The following is an 18,407-nucleotide window of genomic DNA, read 5'->3' on the forward strand; positions in this document are numbered from 1 at the left end:
ACCAGTATGTTTTTGTTTACTCTGTTGAAGATCAGTTGGTTGTAGGTATATGGCTTTATTTCTGGGTTCTCTATTCTGTTCCATTGATGTGTGTGTCTACCTTTATGATAGTACTCTGCTCTTTTGGTTATTATAGCCCTGTAGTACAATATGAAGTTAGGTCATGTGATGCCTCCAGTTGTATTCTTTTTGCTTAGGATTGTTTTGTCTATTAGGTCTCCCTCTCCCTCTCCCCCCTCTCTCTCCCCCTTCCCCTCTCCCTCCCCCCACCCCTTCTGGTTCCATATGAATTTTAGGACTTTTTTTTCTAATTCTGTGAGAAATAATGTTGGTATTTGGCTAGAAATTGCACTGAATCTGTAAATTGCTTTAGGTAGTATGGTCATTTTTAACAATATGATTCTTCCAATCCATGAGCATGGGATGTTTTTCCATTTGTTTGTGTCTTCTCCAGTATCTTTCATCAGTGTTTTGTAGTATTCCCTGTAGAGATCTTTCACCTCCTTGGTTAAATATATTCCTAGGTATTTTATTTTAATTTTTGCAGCTATTATAAACGGGACTCAGTTCTTGATTTGGTTCTCAGATTGGTTATTATTGGTATATATAAATGCTACTGATTTGTGTAGGCTGATTTTCTCTGAGACTTTACCGAATTCATTTATCAAATCTAGGAGTCTTTAAGAGGAGTTTTTAAGGTTATCTATGTATAAGATCATATCTTTGACAGATAATTTGACTTCCTCTTTTTCAATTCAGCAGCACTTTGTTTCTCTTGCCTGATAGCTCTGGTTAGGACTTCCAGTATTATGTTAAACAGAAGTGGTGAAAGTGGGCATCATTGTCTTGTTTCAATTTTTAGGGGGAATGCATTCAACTTTTCCTCATTCAGTATGATGTTGGCTGTGGGCTTGTCATATATGGCTTTTATTGAGATTTGTTCCTTCCATGAGTAGTTTGTGGAGAATTTTTATCATGAAGGGATGCTGGATTTTATCAAACGCTGTTTCAGCATATATTAAGATGATCATATGGATTTTATTTTTAATTGTTCATGTGGTGAATCACATTTACTGATGTCTGTGTGTTGAACCACCCTTGCATCTCTAGGGTGAAATCCACTTGATTGTGGCGAATTATCTTTTTGATGTTCTGTTGCATTTGGTTTGTTATAATAGTATTTTGTTGGGCACTTTTGCATCTATGTTCATCAAGGATATGAGTTTGTATGTTTTTTGTTGTGTTCTTTTCTGGTTTTGGTATCAGGGTGATACTGGTTTCATAGAATGAGTTAGAGAGGATTCCCTCCTTTTTGATCTTTTGGAATACCTGCAGAAGGGTTGGCACCATTTCTTCTTTGCATGTTTGGTAGAATATGGCTGTGAATCCATCTGTACCTGGGCTTTTATTTTTGTTGAGAGTTGTTTTTTTTGTTGTTGTTGTTGTTAATTACTAATTCACTCTCACGGCTTGTTACTGGTCTGTTCAGGGTTTCTACTTCTTCTTGATTCAAGCTTGTGAGATTGTATGTTTCCAGGAATTTATCCATTTTCTCTACATTTTCTAGTTTGTTGGCATAGAAGTCTCAGATGATCTTTTGTATTTCTGTGGTATCAGTTGTAATGTCTCCTTTTTCATTTCTCTTTGAGCTTCTTTGAATCCTCTTCTTTTTGTGGCTAATCTAGCTAGTGCCTTTTCAATCTGTTTATCTTTTCAAAGAACCAACTTTTCATTTTGTTGATCCTTTCTATTCTTTTATTTTGGGGGAGGGTATAAAACTTGTTTAGTTCCACTCTGATCTTTGTTATTTCTTTTCTACTGCCAGCTTTGGGTCTGGCTTATTCTTATTTTTCTAGTTCTTTGAGATGTGACATTAAACTGTCAATTTGTGATCTTTTTTATGTAGACAGCACTATAAACTTCCCTCTTTGTACTGTTTACTGTATCCCAGAGGTTTTGATAAGTTGTGTCACTATGATCGCCTATTTAAAAAAGTTTTTTAATTTCCATCTTGATTTCATTGTTTACCCAAAGATCATTCAGCAGGTGGTTTAATTTTGATGTATTGGTATAGTTTGAGAGTTCCTCTTAGAACTGATTTCTAATTTTATTCCTCTGTAGTCTGGGAATATATATGATATCATTTTGATTTTTTAAAATTTATTAAGACTTCTTTTGTGTCTTAACATATGGTCCATCTTGGAAAATATTCCATGTGCTGTTAAGAATGCATATTCTGCAATTGTTGAGTAGAATGTTCTTTAAATGTCTGTTAGATCCATTTGTTCTAGAGCTTTTTTGATTTCCTGCCTCAACTAGTGCTGTCAGTGGAATGACGAAGGTCCCCACTATTACTGTATTGTTGTCATTCTCTTAAGTCTATTACTATTTATTTTATGAATCTCGGAGCTCTGGTGTCAGGTACACATACATTTAGGACTGTTATATCTTCTCGTTGAATTGACCCTTTATCATTATATAATTACCTTTTCTTTTTTTACTGTTGTATTATCTAAGTATAGCTACTCCTGCTCGCTTTTGGTTTCCATTGGTGGAATATTTTTTTTCCACCCCTTTACCTGGAACTTACAAAAATCTTTACCAGTTAAGTGAGTCTCTGAAAGGCAGCTGATATTTGGATTGTATACTTTTATCTATTATGCCAATCTATATCTTTTAAGCGGGTATTTAGTCCATTTACATTCAAAGTTAATACTGATATGTGAGATACTCTTCCTGTCATTATGTTACCTAGTTGCTTTGCATTCTCAGTTGTATTGTGAACTTCTATGCTGAGTTTTATACTTTAGTGTTTTTATAATAGCAAGTACTGACCTTTTGTTTTGAAATTTAGAACTCATTTAAGTATTTCCTGTAGGGCCAATCTAGTGGTGACATAGTCTTTTAGCATTTGGTTGTCTGGGAAGGACTTTATTTCTGCTTCATTTATGAAACTTAGTTTTATAGGATACAAAATTCTCTGATGACAGTTATTCTGTTTAAGAAGACTAAAAATGGGACTCCAATCCCATTTGACTTGTAAGGTTTCTGCTAAGAAGTCTGCTGTTAGTTTGATGGGATTTCCTTTAAAGGTAATTTGATTCTCTTTCTGATCTTCAGATTCTTTCCCTCACACTGACTTTATAGGCTGATGACTCTATGCCTTGGTTGTTCTTCTTACAATGAATCTCCAGAGTTATACTCTTATATCTGGATGTCTAAATCTGCAGCAAGACCAAGAAAGTTTTCCTCAATTATTCCCTCAAATAGATTTTCCAAACCTTTTGCTTTTTCTTCTTCTCCCTTCAGAATCCCTATGAATCTTATTAGGTTTGAACGTTTTAAATGGTCACATATTTCTTGGAGTCTTTGTTTCTTTAATTTTTGTTTTGTTTTGTTTATTTTTGTCTGACTGGGTTAATTCAAAGCCTTGTCTTCAAACTCTCAGATTTTTTCTTCTTCTTGGTCTAGTCAATTGTTAAGACTTTCCACTGTATTTTTTATTTCCCTAAGTGAGTCTTTCATTTCCAGAAATTATGTTTTAAGTATCTATCTCTTTATAACATTTTTCATTCATATCCTGAATGGTTTTTTTGTGTGTTGGATTTCAACTTTCTTTTGGATCTTTATAATCAGTTTTTTGAATATTTTATCTGATATTTCAAATATTTCATTTTGGTTTGGTTTGGATTCATTGCTGGAGTGTTAGTATGATCCTTCAGAGGTATTGTAAAACTGTTTACATATTACCTGAATTGTTTCTCTGATTCCTTCTCATCTGGATAGTCTATTTCTTCTTATTTTTGAATTTCCTTTCAATTGGACTGGGTTTGTTTTTCCTTGCCCACTAAGGATGTGACTATAATGTGTATTATTTATGACAACGTGCCTTCAGCTCTGGGTTCTTTCTGTGGTGAAGACTCTGTATGAGTTCTTTGGTTATAATCTTTGTGTGACAGCTTTCTCAGATGCCCCTTGTAGTAGCAATGTACTGGGTGTGTGAGCAGGTTCACTGCCTCCTTTGGGGCTCAAATGGCAGCATTGTCATGAAGTTCCCCAGTGTTTTGCACTTTTCTTTTCCAGCACTTTTTACACTGGGTCAGGCAGTTTAGCCTGCAGGCCAGTAGGTGACACTCATGAGTAAAAATCGGCTACAGCAGAAGCAGGTGGGTATATGGGATACCTCAATTGCAGGCAAAAGCCCCGGCCCTGATGAACGTGAGGAGAGCTCCTGGTGAAATGTACTGAGGTCTCTGCAGGGAGAAAGGAAGGAGCCACCTCAACTCTACTATCAAGCCATTAGGAAAGCAATCTGCCTCCCCATCATGTCCGTTTTGGTGCTCAAGATATAAAGATCAAACTAACACTACTATCCATCTGCAGAATTCTGCCCTTTCATGTAGAGAGGGGGAAGGATTCCACCCCTTGTGCAAGCCTGAGCCTGAAGGACACACCTCCAGTGTGTAGCTGCTCTGAAATGCCCTAGATACGTTGTCCACACTGAGCTCCTAAAGGAGAAGCCCCACCTGTGTCCCCAGTAGTGGGCAAGGGGGAGGGAAAGTCTCATTCTCCACTTTCCTTCACAAGCACCAGGGCTGCCCAACCTCTACGGCAGAACCACAGCCTTCCCCCACAAATCCCAGCACAGAGCCTGTGCTTCTGCTGAAAGAGGTGCAAGCAGTCCCTGCCTATAGGCAGGAAGTTCTGGGACACAGAAAAGCACATGCTCTTGTTTCCTGTGTTCCATGTGCTGCTCCCTTGGTGGGGTACACTCCCACTTCCTACTCCCTGAAGGCTACACCCACTGGGAATCCTGCTGCTCCTCTGGGTCTAGCTTCCCTGTGGAGCTATAGCAATCCCAGCAGGTGCTGGGAAATGCCTGTGGGGAGATCTGGTGGAGTTAAGACATAATAGTTGAAGGTCTGTGGGCAATACAAAGTCCCACAACAATTGTCAACCCAGTATGGCACCTGCCACCACATGTCGGGTACTAGGGAAAAGGGACCCTGCATGAACTGGCAGCCTGATGTCATGCCTCAAGAAGTCCCCAAATAGCAGTGCATGGCAGTAATTGGGCTCACAAGGGCAAAAACTTCAATAATTATTTTATAAATTATATCTTTATATGATATCTTTCCTATTAATAAAATGATTCACTAACCCCTCCTCTTTTGGTAAAAGTCCTCAATTTTTATTAATAAAAGAGATTATGGGTCCTCTTTCTACAGGTTAAGAAATCTTTGATTCCATATGCATATAGTCACTGCAGGGAAAATAAATAGAACTATAATTAGCACTATCAATGGGAGGGTTATTTGCAAAAAATGAGTTATTTTAAAAGGGAATATTCAATATAAATACTAGGAACCAGAGGAGTGATGGAAAAACAGTAACTTGAATCAGATCAAATCAGGTTCAAATCTTGGCTTGGTAACCTTAGGCAATAATTGCCTTTGGTTTTCTCATCTTTTTACTTATAGCCCAAACAAAGTGACCCATATCTTACTAGTTCATTTTACTAATGTTTAGAATAGTTCTTTTAAAAATCATAGAGTGAAAAAAATTGTAATTTCTTCCTTAAAACACTGGAGAGATGCAAAAGGGAAGAAATAATACAAATAAATAGGGTATGTAGATTTTCAATACAAAAGTACCATCAAACAAAAGGAATACAATGTTTCTTAATGTCATTAAACTGCACTTATAATCGATCATAGTTATATTGTTAGGTAACAGGGAGCTGTAATACATTAAGGCAGCTTGATATTTCTTTGGCAGTCACTAGAGTGCATCTCTGGCTTTCATATTCTTATCAAATAAGTCTAAGTACTCTAAAGCAGGAGTATTCAAACTTTAGTCCATGGGCCAAATCCAGCCAATGTCCTCTTTGTGTTTATAAAGTTTTACTGGAACACAAACAGGTTTCTCATTTACATGTTATCTACAGTTGCATTAATGATACAAGGCAGAGTTGAATAACTGCAACCACATGGCCCACAATTTTTTATCATCTGTCCTTATAAAGAAAAAGTTTCCCAACCACTGCTCTAAAGCACTGCTACCAAAGGTTTGGTTTGCATACCTGAATTGCTTGTTCCTGACTGGAGATGAGATAATTACCACTAATTTTAACATGAAATTTCTTTGAACAAATATACAATTTCTAAAGACACCAAAGGTAATCTGAATCAAGCAGCGATCTGAAAAATAAAATTATTCAGGGACATATTTTTATTGCAAATATTTACTCAAAAACTACTATATACAGCAGAATTTCAATAGACATTTAAAACATATAACATTCAGTGAAACAAAACTGAAGAATTCGAAGCATATTTGAAGAAGTAAAAATGTAGCATTTTAAATAAAATTTTATTAGTACTTCAAAGCAAACTACTGTTCTTCATATTATTCATTTCCATATCTATTATTTTCTAGATGATAAAAAACAACTGAAAAATCAATTTAGCAGCCATCTTATGGATAAATTAGGCTAAATTTCCAAAACCAATTTTTTACATCACTGCTTTAGGTCCCATTTGAAGTTTCTATTTTACAATTAAAGAAAAGTCACTTAAACATGGCTGAATACATTTCAGCACATGTTTTCAGTTTACTGCTTTACAATATCTACATTATACCATACTTTGGTTTGGCTTCCAGACCATTTTTATGGGTCTATTTCTAAAGAAGATCATTAAAACAATATTAAAAGCATAATAGCTACAGGAGTTTCTACAGTGGGTTTCTACTTTATACAATTAGTACATCAAGGAGTTTCTACACAGCTAACACAGACTAAAAAGCACAAATATAAATTTTTATTTTAATAATATCACTTTCACTGAAAGTTTAATTAAGGTAAGCTTACAGCCTGGCAGGCTAACACTTGTATGGAGGTACACAGATTCAAATATTCTGTTTACATGCTTCTGACAGACTGGAATGTTATATTAAATCCAAAATTAAGTTTATGTTGATCCAAATTCTCATTAGATCAATTTAGCACTCTAAGCATGCTCCATTTACCAGTGTCATATGCAAAATAAAGCCTTTATTAACAATGCCAATCAGCCATTATTTTAAATCAATTATTCCCAAAAGGTACAAAGTTTCCAAATCTCTTCCTTAATTAAAAAGGGTATATAGGTAATAAGGATTTAAGGACTGATGGAAGTTTGAAAAGTTTTATTACTATAACTAATATTCTTACGATCAACTCATATTAGCAACTAAGTCCCATTTCCTCAAAAACTATTAAATGAGATCTTTCTGTTGTAAATTTAACTTTCTTTAGAATCCTGTTCATGTTTTTAAAAACTTCTTAGAAATCCATGCTAATAGTGCTATTATTGGTGAATTGACTTGTTTAATGAGCCATTTTGAACATACAGGTAGACTGTATGATTGACCTCCCTCATATTTTTCTGTTTCTTAACTCTACACCACCACCACTGAGTTCACCTGATAGCAGTGTTCCAAATGCCCTTACCGTTGGTATACTAAAACTTAGAATGACTAATTTCAACTTCTTTCTTTTTCATCTGCCGGGTCTACTGTTGTCTCTGTTGTGCTAGGGTTATTTTCTCCAGGAATGTGATCTGTTTGCTCAGACACTACTTCATCAGTCTTGGCTGAAGGATCACCACTACCTTTCTGAAGAATTTCTGTGGCTTCATACTCAAGTACCTCTGATGGAGTCAGAGGTTCCAAATGAATACTGCCTTGCTCGCTAACATCAGAACTAACAGATTCAGGTTCATCTCTTCTCCTTAAAAACTGATCAATGCTAACATCGCCTGATGTTAACCGCAAATCCTTAATATTCTTCGAAGAAAACTTAGCTTTGCTGGAGCTGTAATCTTTAATCTGATCACATAAAGTTATGTTTTCTGAACTTTGGCACATCTTCAACTCCATTTCCTGACAAACATGCTGTATTTGTTCTTCCTTTTCCACTTTATCTACACCAATATTTGAGTCGTAATTGAAGATTTTCTTTGAGCCACTTTCCGGGTCTGCAAGACAAGTAACATTTTCCTTATCTGAAACCGTTGCTAGGCTTTCTTCACTTTTTGTTGCCGATGAGCCTTCAAATGAATTTGCATCACATTCATTTTTTTCTCCTGAAGCAGTTTTATCTTGTTTACTGAAAAAAACAAAGCCATTTATTATCTATTCCATCATAAAACAATGTTTTTGAACCCTATCAAAATAAAGATACACTCTAAAAAATAAAAAAAGTCAAGTTACATTTTCCCACCAAAAAGGAAAACAAATCCAAGTCCCTAGTCCTTGCCATGACATTACAATTTAGAAGGAAGCCAATTTCTTAGGCAAGATTGTGAGAGAAACTCTGGAATCATATATTAAAGGGAGACCTGGGGAGTTCATCAACTGGTTTCAGTCCTGGCTGTCATTATTTTCATCTGTTTATATCTCTTGCTTATTTTTAACTAAAACTTAAGTGTTCTTGTTAATTTGTAAGAGCACCTAAAATAAGGAATATATTTGGGGAAAAAATCTACTTTTCTTCTATGATTTAAACTATCTTGGCTAGGCGTGGTAGCTCATGCCTGTAATCCTATCATTGTGGGAGGCCGGGGTGGACGGATTGTTTGAGCTCAGGAGTTCAAGACCAGCCTGAGCAAGAGCAAGACCCCGTCTCTACTAAAAAAATAGAAAGAAATTAGCTGGACAACGAAAAAAAAATACATACATACATACATACATATATATATGTGTGTATATGTATATATACATGTATATATACATATACATGTATACATGTACATGTATATATATATGTATGTATATGTACGGGTATGGTGGCGCATGCCTATAGTCCCAGCTACTTGGGAGGTTGAAGCAGGAAGATCACTTGAGCCCAGGAGTTTGAGGTTGCTGTGAGCTACGCTGACGCCACTGCATGCACTCTAGTCCAGGCAACAGAGTGAGACTCTGTCTCAAAAAAAAAAAACAACAACAAAAACCCTATCTTATGGTTAGAATTTCTTTTCCTATACACAATTAGATAAGCATTCAGAATCATTTCCTTAAATGTTAATAGCCTAATTTAAAATATATAAACACATATCTGAAAAAATATGTATAAACATACAACATATCTATATTTGCACATATATTTATTTGTGTATGTTTGATCCTGATATGTTAACAGAAACTATTTAGTGAATCATAAAATATGAAAAAAGATTTCTAAGATCTCCAGTTCCTTATCCAGATCTAAGGATGCTTATTCTACCAACAATAAATTTAATGTTCATATACACCTTATGTCTCACATTTAATTAACCTGATATTTGGACTTTTTTCTAATGAATTGCACAAATATCTGAGGAACATTTTCAAATGGCCATTTATTATTTACTTTGTTATTTATTTGTATAAGGTTATTTTCTGCTATTTATATTATTTTGTTCTACTGATCTATCTTTAGACTATTCCTGGGCCAATGGCACATAGTTTTAATAATTGTTGATTAACAATGTACTTATTATCACTCACATTCTACAACTCTTCCCCATAAATTTCATAGTTTAAAAATGTAAAAGATATTTGTCAAGGATGCTCATTAAAACAACGTTTGAAATAGTGAATACAGAAACAATCTAACATTCAATTATAGAGGAATGAGTAAATATAGTATTAATAAATGGAAATAATGGTATTAATAAATGGAAAAATATGAATGTTATTTTAAGGTGTCAGTATCTAAAACAAATCTCATTGAGATTTTCAAATAAATGTTTATTAAATCCATAAATTAATTTGTAAAATGGTCTGTCATGTAAGTTAACGTATAATTTTCTATCACAGTATATTTTTACTTTTCTTCATTTAGCTTCTATAAATTTCTCATTTTTGTTACTAATGTGAATGAACTTGTTTGTCCATTATATTCTGTAATCATATGTTAGTGGTATATTATAAAGATCCTTATTTTTATACCAAGCTACTTTAATTAATACTTTCATTGATTTCAATCATTCTTAGTTCATTTCTTGGATCTTATTTGACCAATCATATCATATGCAAAAAAAATTAATTTTTTTCCTCATTCCAAATTTGTATAGTGCTTATTTTTGTTCAGATCATATTGGACTAACTATGATTACAAAAAATTTAAATAATACAGAGATAACTAGTCTGCATTTTCTAACTCCTTAGTTGAATTGTTCACTTTCATCCCAGAACTGTAGGAAAAATGTCAGGTGAAGAAAAAGCTAGATAACTTTACTAGTGAAGTCTAAGAAACACCTTCATAAAGACGTATTCCATAATTTGCTTTATAGGGGCAATAGGTTAATTAATCTCAAAAGATAAGCAACCTATCATAAAATAAATGGCATAAAAGAAAAGGGAGAAATTACTTAATTTTAAAAGACAAAAATAAAATCATCTTTATCTGGAATAAAGTTCTAATTAGAATGCTGGGTTTCTCTTTTGCTAAAAAGGTTTGTGAAATGTCTTGTGTCCCTTAGTGTTCTACCTAAACATTACAATTTTAAAAACCATCTCCAGGTTTAGAAACTCTTATGTTGAGATCCTACCACAGAAGTAGCTTCACAGCTTTTTGAAAACAGTTAAAAAAAATAGATTTTATGATTACCTATTAGCAATCATTGTCCCCATCTTGTAACATGAAGCATCATGTAACTATTTTCATTTAAAAAGGCAAAGAAAATTTGTTAACAAGGCCGGGCGCTGTGGCTCACGCCTGTAATCCTAGCACTTTGGGAGGCCGAGGCGGGCGGATTGCTCAAGGTCAGGAGTTCGAAACCAGCCTGAGCGAGACCCTGTCTCTACCAAAAATAGAAAGAAATTAATTGACCAACTAAAAATATATATACAAAAAATTAGCCGGGCATGGTGGCACATGCCTGTAGTCCCAGCTACTCGGGAGGCTGAGGCAGTAGGATCGCTGAGCCCCGGAGATTGAGGTTGCTGTGAGCCAGGCTGACGCCACGGCACTCACTCTAGCCTGGGCAACAAAGTGAGACTCTGTCTCAAAAAAAAAAAAAAAAAAAAAAATTTGTTAACAGTTTACTTACCAGTAAGTAAATTTTTTAAATTTAGCAACTTATAAAATGTACTCTATATTTTAAAAGATTTAAAAACCAAGAATCTAGAGTATATTTTTGTTGTATTAAAATTTTATTTTAATTAAAAGCCATTACTGAAAGCAACACTATACACAAAAATTTAAATAGCCCTTCATCAATTAATTGTGAAATAATTCAGCTCAAGTGTTTTTATAAATACTTGAATTTCAAAAGATTCTATTTTTCCTTATATTTACCTTTCAGTATTTGATGTTTCTGTTTCTCCTTCAGCCATATTAGGTCTTGTAACTTCCTGAAAAGATGAATAATATATTTCTTTTACATACATAGCTAAGCTTAAAGAAAACTATGCTCATTATATTAAACTTTTAGATAAAAGGACTGTAAGTGTACAACTTATTATAACTAAGAAATACAAAAATAATTTTTAAATATAAAGTATGTGCTAGAATAATTCTCATAAATAAAAACAGGATTAAAACAATTTTTTTTAACCTATAAGAATTTCAGTGTACCAAAAGGTTCTGAATCAAGGCCAAGAAGCAGTTACCCAATTACATCATACCTGCTTTCCCTAACCTCTATTTCAAGGGTGAGTCATAATTACAATTACTTGAATAGAAAACTAGCAAAATAAAACTTGAATCTGAACACCAAATATATCCACAGTACTTTATGTAAACATATTAAGTACAGACATTTAGATAAAACATTTCTGAATTTATGATTTCATAGTTAGAGTCATGGTAACTCTTCCACTGTCAAACCAAGAATATGAAACCAACAGACAAATTAAAAAAATATTCTTCTTATTTCAAATGTTTTATGAGGACGAAAAAATACAATAAAACCTCAGTAAGCCAGAGGCCAGCCTAACAGTTTGTAACGATTACCAGTTATTGGGCACATATGATGTGTGAGGCAGCAGTATGTTAAGAACTTTACATTCGCTAACTCATTTAATCCTCATATTAGATATTATAAACACCATTTTTACAAATGAGAAATAAGATTGAAGGGGTTAAGCAGAGAACCCAAGGTAATACCACAGTAAGTGGTAAAGATTAAAATCTAGGTCTAGCTCTCAACCACTATAATACATTGACTAGAGCCTGTGAAATTGATAATGGTGTATTAATCACACACATTTATCTCCTTACCTCCCAAAACCCTGCTAAAATGAGGGCAAATAAATAAAAGATTTTCACTCATGAAGACCAAGAAAACAAAATACTAATTGCTAAAGAGATCTGAACAAATTTTCAGAAGATGGAAAGTAGTTGGAGTTGTGACTCAGCATTATGGAGGAAGTTACAACAAAATGTCTGCAGTGGAGGAGTGCAAGTAAAAGAGTGTCCATTTGCCCAGAGAACCTAAGATATCTGGTATTTGGAGGAAGCTGGTACAATATGTAGTACACAAGGCATAAAAATGATGCACAGGGACTGCTGGTTAATCTAAATGCTCCTTCCCCCAACTCACACAACAGGTGCCTATCCCTTCTCCTCCCAAAGAGGCTACAGGTTAACTTTCTGAACTGAAGACAGTCTAGACTTTTGAATATCAGGAACAGCAAAGGGCAGGTATGAGATACTGAAAGAAAACAGAAGGATTTAGTAAAAAGTCAACATACTGAGTAGAGAGATCCACAGTCCCTTCTCCCTGCCTGGCTCCCAGAATGCCAGCAGCCAGCGGACTCACTCTCCATCCTATCATCCCCAGCTAGAATCTAGAAGATTTATCTTTGGAGAAAATTATCAGCCTGAAAGAAAGATTTCTCATAATGACTTTGGAGAGCATCCTCCTCATCAAACTAATCAGTCAGCTCAGCACCTGATTTTCCTACATTGAAGTCTAAACAATTCCCATGCTGATTGTGCAGGTCGTACAGTGCACAAATCCAGAAGGCAAGCTTCACATTGAAATTTACATCAGTGGTCCTCCAAGTGTGACACATGGACACCTGGGGAATGCACGCCACTTTCAGGAGGCAAGCGAGGTCACAACTCTTGGTACATAAACAGTGGTGAGTAAAAATGCTGGCACTTTAACACAAATCAAGGCAGTGACATCAAATTCAAATTGTACTAGTAGTCACTGTATTCTTCACTACCACACACAAGCAATAAAATTTATTTTATTAAATCACAATTTTTGAGGTCATATCTTTTTCAATGTTTTGGGTGACAAAATGGAAATTTAAGCATAAAGCACCGTTGTTGCATACTGGAAACAGGTGGGTCTATGATTGAGTTGAAAGCTGTACTTAGCTACATTTTTTTTTCATGGAACAACATTTTTATTTTGAAGAGTAACAATCAAACTATGGATATTTAGACTTGGGAATTTAGTGGGCATTTTCTTGAAAATTAACAAAGTGAGCCTGTCATATCAAGGAAATAATGAAAGTATTTGTTGCTAATAATAAAATCAAGAAAAATTATCCTTCAGGAAAATTGGTATCAACCACTGATTAGATTAATACTAACACTAATGGACGTGACTGCTTGATATTATATAATGAAATATGCCAACATTTAGAAGATCTATGTAACTTAGTGAACCAATATTTTCCAAATGACCAACGCCCAATGTTACAAAATAATGTATGGATAAAAGAACTATTCAAAGTGTAAAACAGACAAATAGAGTTTTATGTAACAAAGTGCAAAAAGTTCAGTGATATGCAGTCAAATTCCACATTTCAACAAACAAACACAACAACAAATCACTGGGTAAGGCAAAATATTCCTCAGACATTTCAACCAAATCAACATATCACAACAGACTGAATAGACATAAGAATCCAGTTTTCTTCTGCTAAGCTCAAGATTAAAGAGATACATAAAAGTCTAAAATGATGCCATTCTTCTTACTAAATTTGTTTTGAACAAGTTATTTTTCAAAAATATGTTGTTTATATTAATATGTAGTAGGTTTATGATTATTTTTGGTAATTAATAAGTATTTTTTTAATTTCACAATTTTAATTTCTAATATGGTAAACATTGATAATTTTTGAGGATACTAAGCGGTATAATATAGTATCCTCTGGAGTTCTGCCGTACACAATCTGTATGGTTATGCAAGGTAGCCCTGTTCCCATCAAAACACACAGGGTTTTCAATGAATATTTTAGGCTCACTCTTCAATTATGTATGGGCAGCCAAGGATCGCTACACAACTAATGATATCCTTTAACATGAGAAAGAGTGAAATAAACAAAAAAGAATAAAGAAAGAGACTTAGAGACCTCAGAGACATTGCTGGGAACAAAAGAAAAAATATATATATATAATTAATATCCCCAAAGAGGTATGTTGTTTTACCCATTAAAAATAGCAAGAAACTATAAAAACATAATAATTAAAGAACAAATAAAAAATTAAAGAGCTCTTCAAAATTACAAATACGGCAACTAAAATAAGTAATTAAGTTCAGAAAAATCTTTTCAAAAAGATCAAACCAAAAAGACAGAAAGATGGAAGGCATGAAAAAAAATACCATGCAATAAAAGGAACTGATGATTCAGAAGGCCCAATGTCAGATCAATAGAAGTTCCCAAAAGAAAGAGAACAGAGCAAATAAAAGTGAAAATTTTACCAAAGAAATAATACAAAGAAAACTTCCCCCAGACAGAAATCTCCAAACTGCAAAGGCTTGTCAAATGCCTACCAGGATGAATAAAAAAGGACAATGGGTGAACATATGAAATTTCAAAACATCAGGGATAGACATAATCATTAAAGTTCCCAAGAACAAAGCAACTAAATGGAAACTGGAGCGAGAATTTTTATCAGACTTAACAAAAACAATACTAGACATAAGAAGATAGTGGAACAATATTTTAAGAACTGCGTAGGAATTGTTTTCTATATACTTCAGCCAAATTATCATTCAAGTAAATATATTTTTAGATATACAAGGACTGAAAAAAGATACACTCCTTTTGTGGAAGCTAGTAGAGGGTACAATTCATCAAAATGATGAGTAAAGCAAGAAAAGAAGAACTCATGGTTCAGCAAATAGGACATCTAACACAAGAGAGTAGCAAAAGAAAATTTTACAAGCTATATACAAGTTTAAAGAGCAACCAGTTTAACTTGAGGCAAGAGGTCTGAGAGGCAATCTCCAGACCCTCCAACAATTTTCTTTTGATGGGTGTGAATGTTTGGAAAAAATATTTCTAAACATAAATGGATAAATTGTGACATTTTTAAAAACAGCATTGGTGCACAGAAAACTAAACAAATGAGTAAAAAAGATATATATTATTAACTCCAGAAAAATCAAACAAGGTATATAGGAAAGGAAAAGAAATCATAGTATACTTTCTGGCTCAGCATATGTTATAGCCTCAAAAACTGTGATGTAATTATGCTGGGATCAGTGCTGTGCCAAGCTATAATGGGGCCTGAGGCAAAAGGAAAAATGTGTGCCCTATATATAAATTTTGTGTACCTTTAAACTTTTTCCCCCAGAACATTAAAGTAGTCAAAAATATTGAAAAACTGAAAAGTAGGTGAACTGAAACTCAGAACACTAACTTAAGTCTAAACATTTTATTTCTCAGGGAGGAAGGGGGAGGAAAAAACAATAAACATTTTATTTCTACCAAAACCAGAATTTATCATATTATTTTCCTGACCATAATGAAAGGAAATATCAATAATATATTTCTAAATCTAATTCTTTTTTTTTAGATCTTGTTTTCAAATGAGCAAATTGTCCTGTTTGACAACTTCTCTTGACCAAGTGGCAATCTCAAAAATTTTTAAATTAACTTCAGTTTACTAAAACTTTTGATGAATACCACTTCCAATCTGTATAAGATTAAGCAAAATATGTTAATAAGTTTTAGAAAACTCAAACAAATCTTGGTTTTTATATTACAAATTATTCATATTATATGTTGCTTTAAACCATTTCATATGAAATTTCTATAGAACTTAAATTGTCAGAATATTTTAAGGGCCAATTAAGTGGCTGCATTCTGTAAATCAGATGTACTTATAGAAAATAGTTTTCTCCAGCTTATAAATTCAAACTCTGAAGATACTTCATTTAATTTTTCATATCTCTATTTAAAATATGAAATTAGGGTATTTATAATCTTAATTTCTATTTGATAAACACTTTCCTCATCTTTATTGATACCCTTCACCCAGTGATTCATGCATTTCTGATTACTTTTCTTATTACTTTTCGAAGTTGAGAAGAAAATGGATATCTCTTGCTAAAGTTTTATATTCATCAAACATACTTTCCAAATTACTTTTAGTTGTTGTAAGCAAAAAGACAGGCCTTTTATTAAGTGTGTAGCTTTCACATATAGTCAGGATTTCTGATTGTAATTACAGCTTTAACTTCTACTTGTCTCAAAAATATCATCCCATGTAGATAATCTGCATAAAAATTTGTTATCTATTTGTATCAACATACTTTCAATTTCAGCATAATGTATTTTGTCATTTGATAGTGTATCTTTTAATATTTAATAAACATCTCTAATTTGTGTACCAACTGTCTTGATTACATTTGATCTTGATGTCCAGTGATATCTGTATGTGGTTTTACTAAAAATGTTTTTTAGAATAGACAAGAATATCCTATTTGCTTATTGAACTCCCCTGCTCCCAAAATATATATCCTTTGTACAATACTAAAAAAGATGATTATATTTCAATTCACAGATCCAGCATTCTTTCATGTTAAATTCTGATTATGAGTTAAACAAGGCACAAATTTGGCATAATTATTTTAGGGGGAAAATATTGGCCTGTACACCCTTGTATATACCTGCCATATTTGCTCCAGGAGAATTTTTAATGGAAGTGTGTTCTCTCTCTCTCTCTCTCACACACACACACACACATAGAAATGGAGAGCTACATAAACAAATAAAAAGCATAGAAATGGTAAAGATAAAGGTGAATATAAAGTTAATTTTTTAAGTTTTAAATTTAAAGATAAATGTCTAAAGCAAAATTGAAACACTATACTCTGTCTTTATAACACATATAAAAGTATGTCTATATGACAACAATAGGAAAAAAAACCACATATATTACCAGTATCAGGAATGAAACACGGGATATCACTGCAGATCCAACAGACATTAAAAGGATAAAAAGGGAATACCTCAAGCAACTCTATATATGTAACTGTATGGAGTTTAACATCTTTGATAAAAATGTACAAATCCTTGAAAACCACAAGCTAACGAAACTCACTCAAGAAGAAACATGATGAAAAAAATCTTGTGTCTGTTAAAGCAATTTATTTGTAGTTAACAACTTTTTAAACAACAGAAAACTTTACATGGTAATAAAGAAAGCTGCTTGGAAGAAAGCTGCTACTTCTGCCTACATTTATTTCACTTATGTACCATCCAAGACAAAAATAATGTTCAAAAGATAAATGACAAAGCTGTTTCACTTTATTATACTCAAAAAGAGGCAAATAATATTAACCAATATTAAAATAAATTAATATCAAGAAAGCAAGTACTCAAGGAAAATTGTTTCCATACTCAGACTGTCTAGTAAATAATATGTATACAATAATTCTGAGACTTATTAAGAGTATCTGTTTAAGATAGCTGAAATATATTTAATATATATTCAAAATATTTCTATTTTAAAGTTAGTTAAAACCTTTGACAGTTTAAATGTCCCAGAAAATTAAATCATCTGGGAAGATTAATTTTACAATGTACCAAATGATTGAGTTTTTACAAATTTCAGATATTTATAATTCATAAATTTATCTCCCTTACTCACTAGTTGAACTAAATAATAGACAAGTGAAATTTATAATGTCTTTGTCAAAACAAAAACAACTTACAATTTTACTCACTCATCTAATAAAAATTTTAAAGTCTCAATTATCTTCTTCCTGACAACATCTAGTTATTACTGATGCATGTATATTGAAACTGAAATTTTTAAAAAAATCACACCAACAATACTTTCAAATGAATAAACCTTTAAGGTATAAAATTAAACGAACTTTACCTTACACCTAGGTTCTTGTTCCTTGGTGAGAGCTTCATTTTTTAATCTTGAAAACAAAATAAGCATTGAATATATTATTTTATACTTATGATAATAAATTATGAAACACTTCTTTTTTTGCATGCCCAAATAATTAAAACATAAATCTAAACTAATGTACATTTTATACTATAATGGTAAATGACTTCTGTAAAAAATAAAATGTATGAGAATAAACAGTAGATTCAATGAATGTGCTAAATACATAAAGACATATATGAAGGTATTTCGTTCTCTAAAAGCAAGAGCACTTAAGAAATGTTCT

At 33.0% G+C, this 18,407-nt stretch overlaps 1 protein-coding gene across 4 annotated transcripts in view; it reads right to left on the reverse strand.

The window, feature by feature from the left end:
• Nucleotides 1–282: 282 nt before the first annotated feature.
• Nucleotides 283–18,407, reverse strand: part of ZNF280D (zinc finger protein 280D) — a 100,316-nt gene continuing 82,191 nt past the window's right edge. For all 4 annotated transcript variants that reach the window (XM_012783058.2, XM_012783057.2, XM_012783056.3 and 1 more), the window contains 3 exons: nt 18,104–18,149; nt 11,324–11,379; nt 283–8,149 (listed from right to left, as the gene is read on the reverse strand). In XM_012783058.2, coding sequence (XP_012638512.2) covers nt 7,525–8,149; nt 11,324–11,379; nt 18,104–18,149 — 727 coding nt within the window. In that variant the 3' untranslated portion in view covers nt 283–7,524. The remainder of the gene's footprint in view (nt 8,150–11,323; nt 11,380–18,103; nt 18,150–18,407) is intronic.

The sequence above is a fragment of the Microcebus murinus genome, chromosome 6 (genome assembly GCF_040939455.1).
Source record: "Microcebus murinus isolate Inina chromosome 6, M.murinus_Inina_mat1.0, whole genome shotgun sequence".
Classification (NCBI taxonomy): domain Eukaryota; kingdom Metazoa; phylum Chordata; class Mammalia; order Primates; family Cheirogaleidae; genus Microcebus; species Microcebus murinus.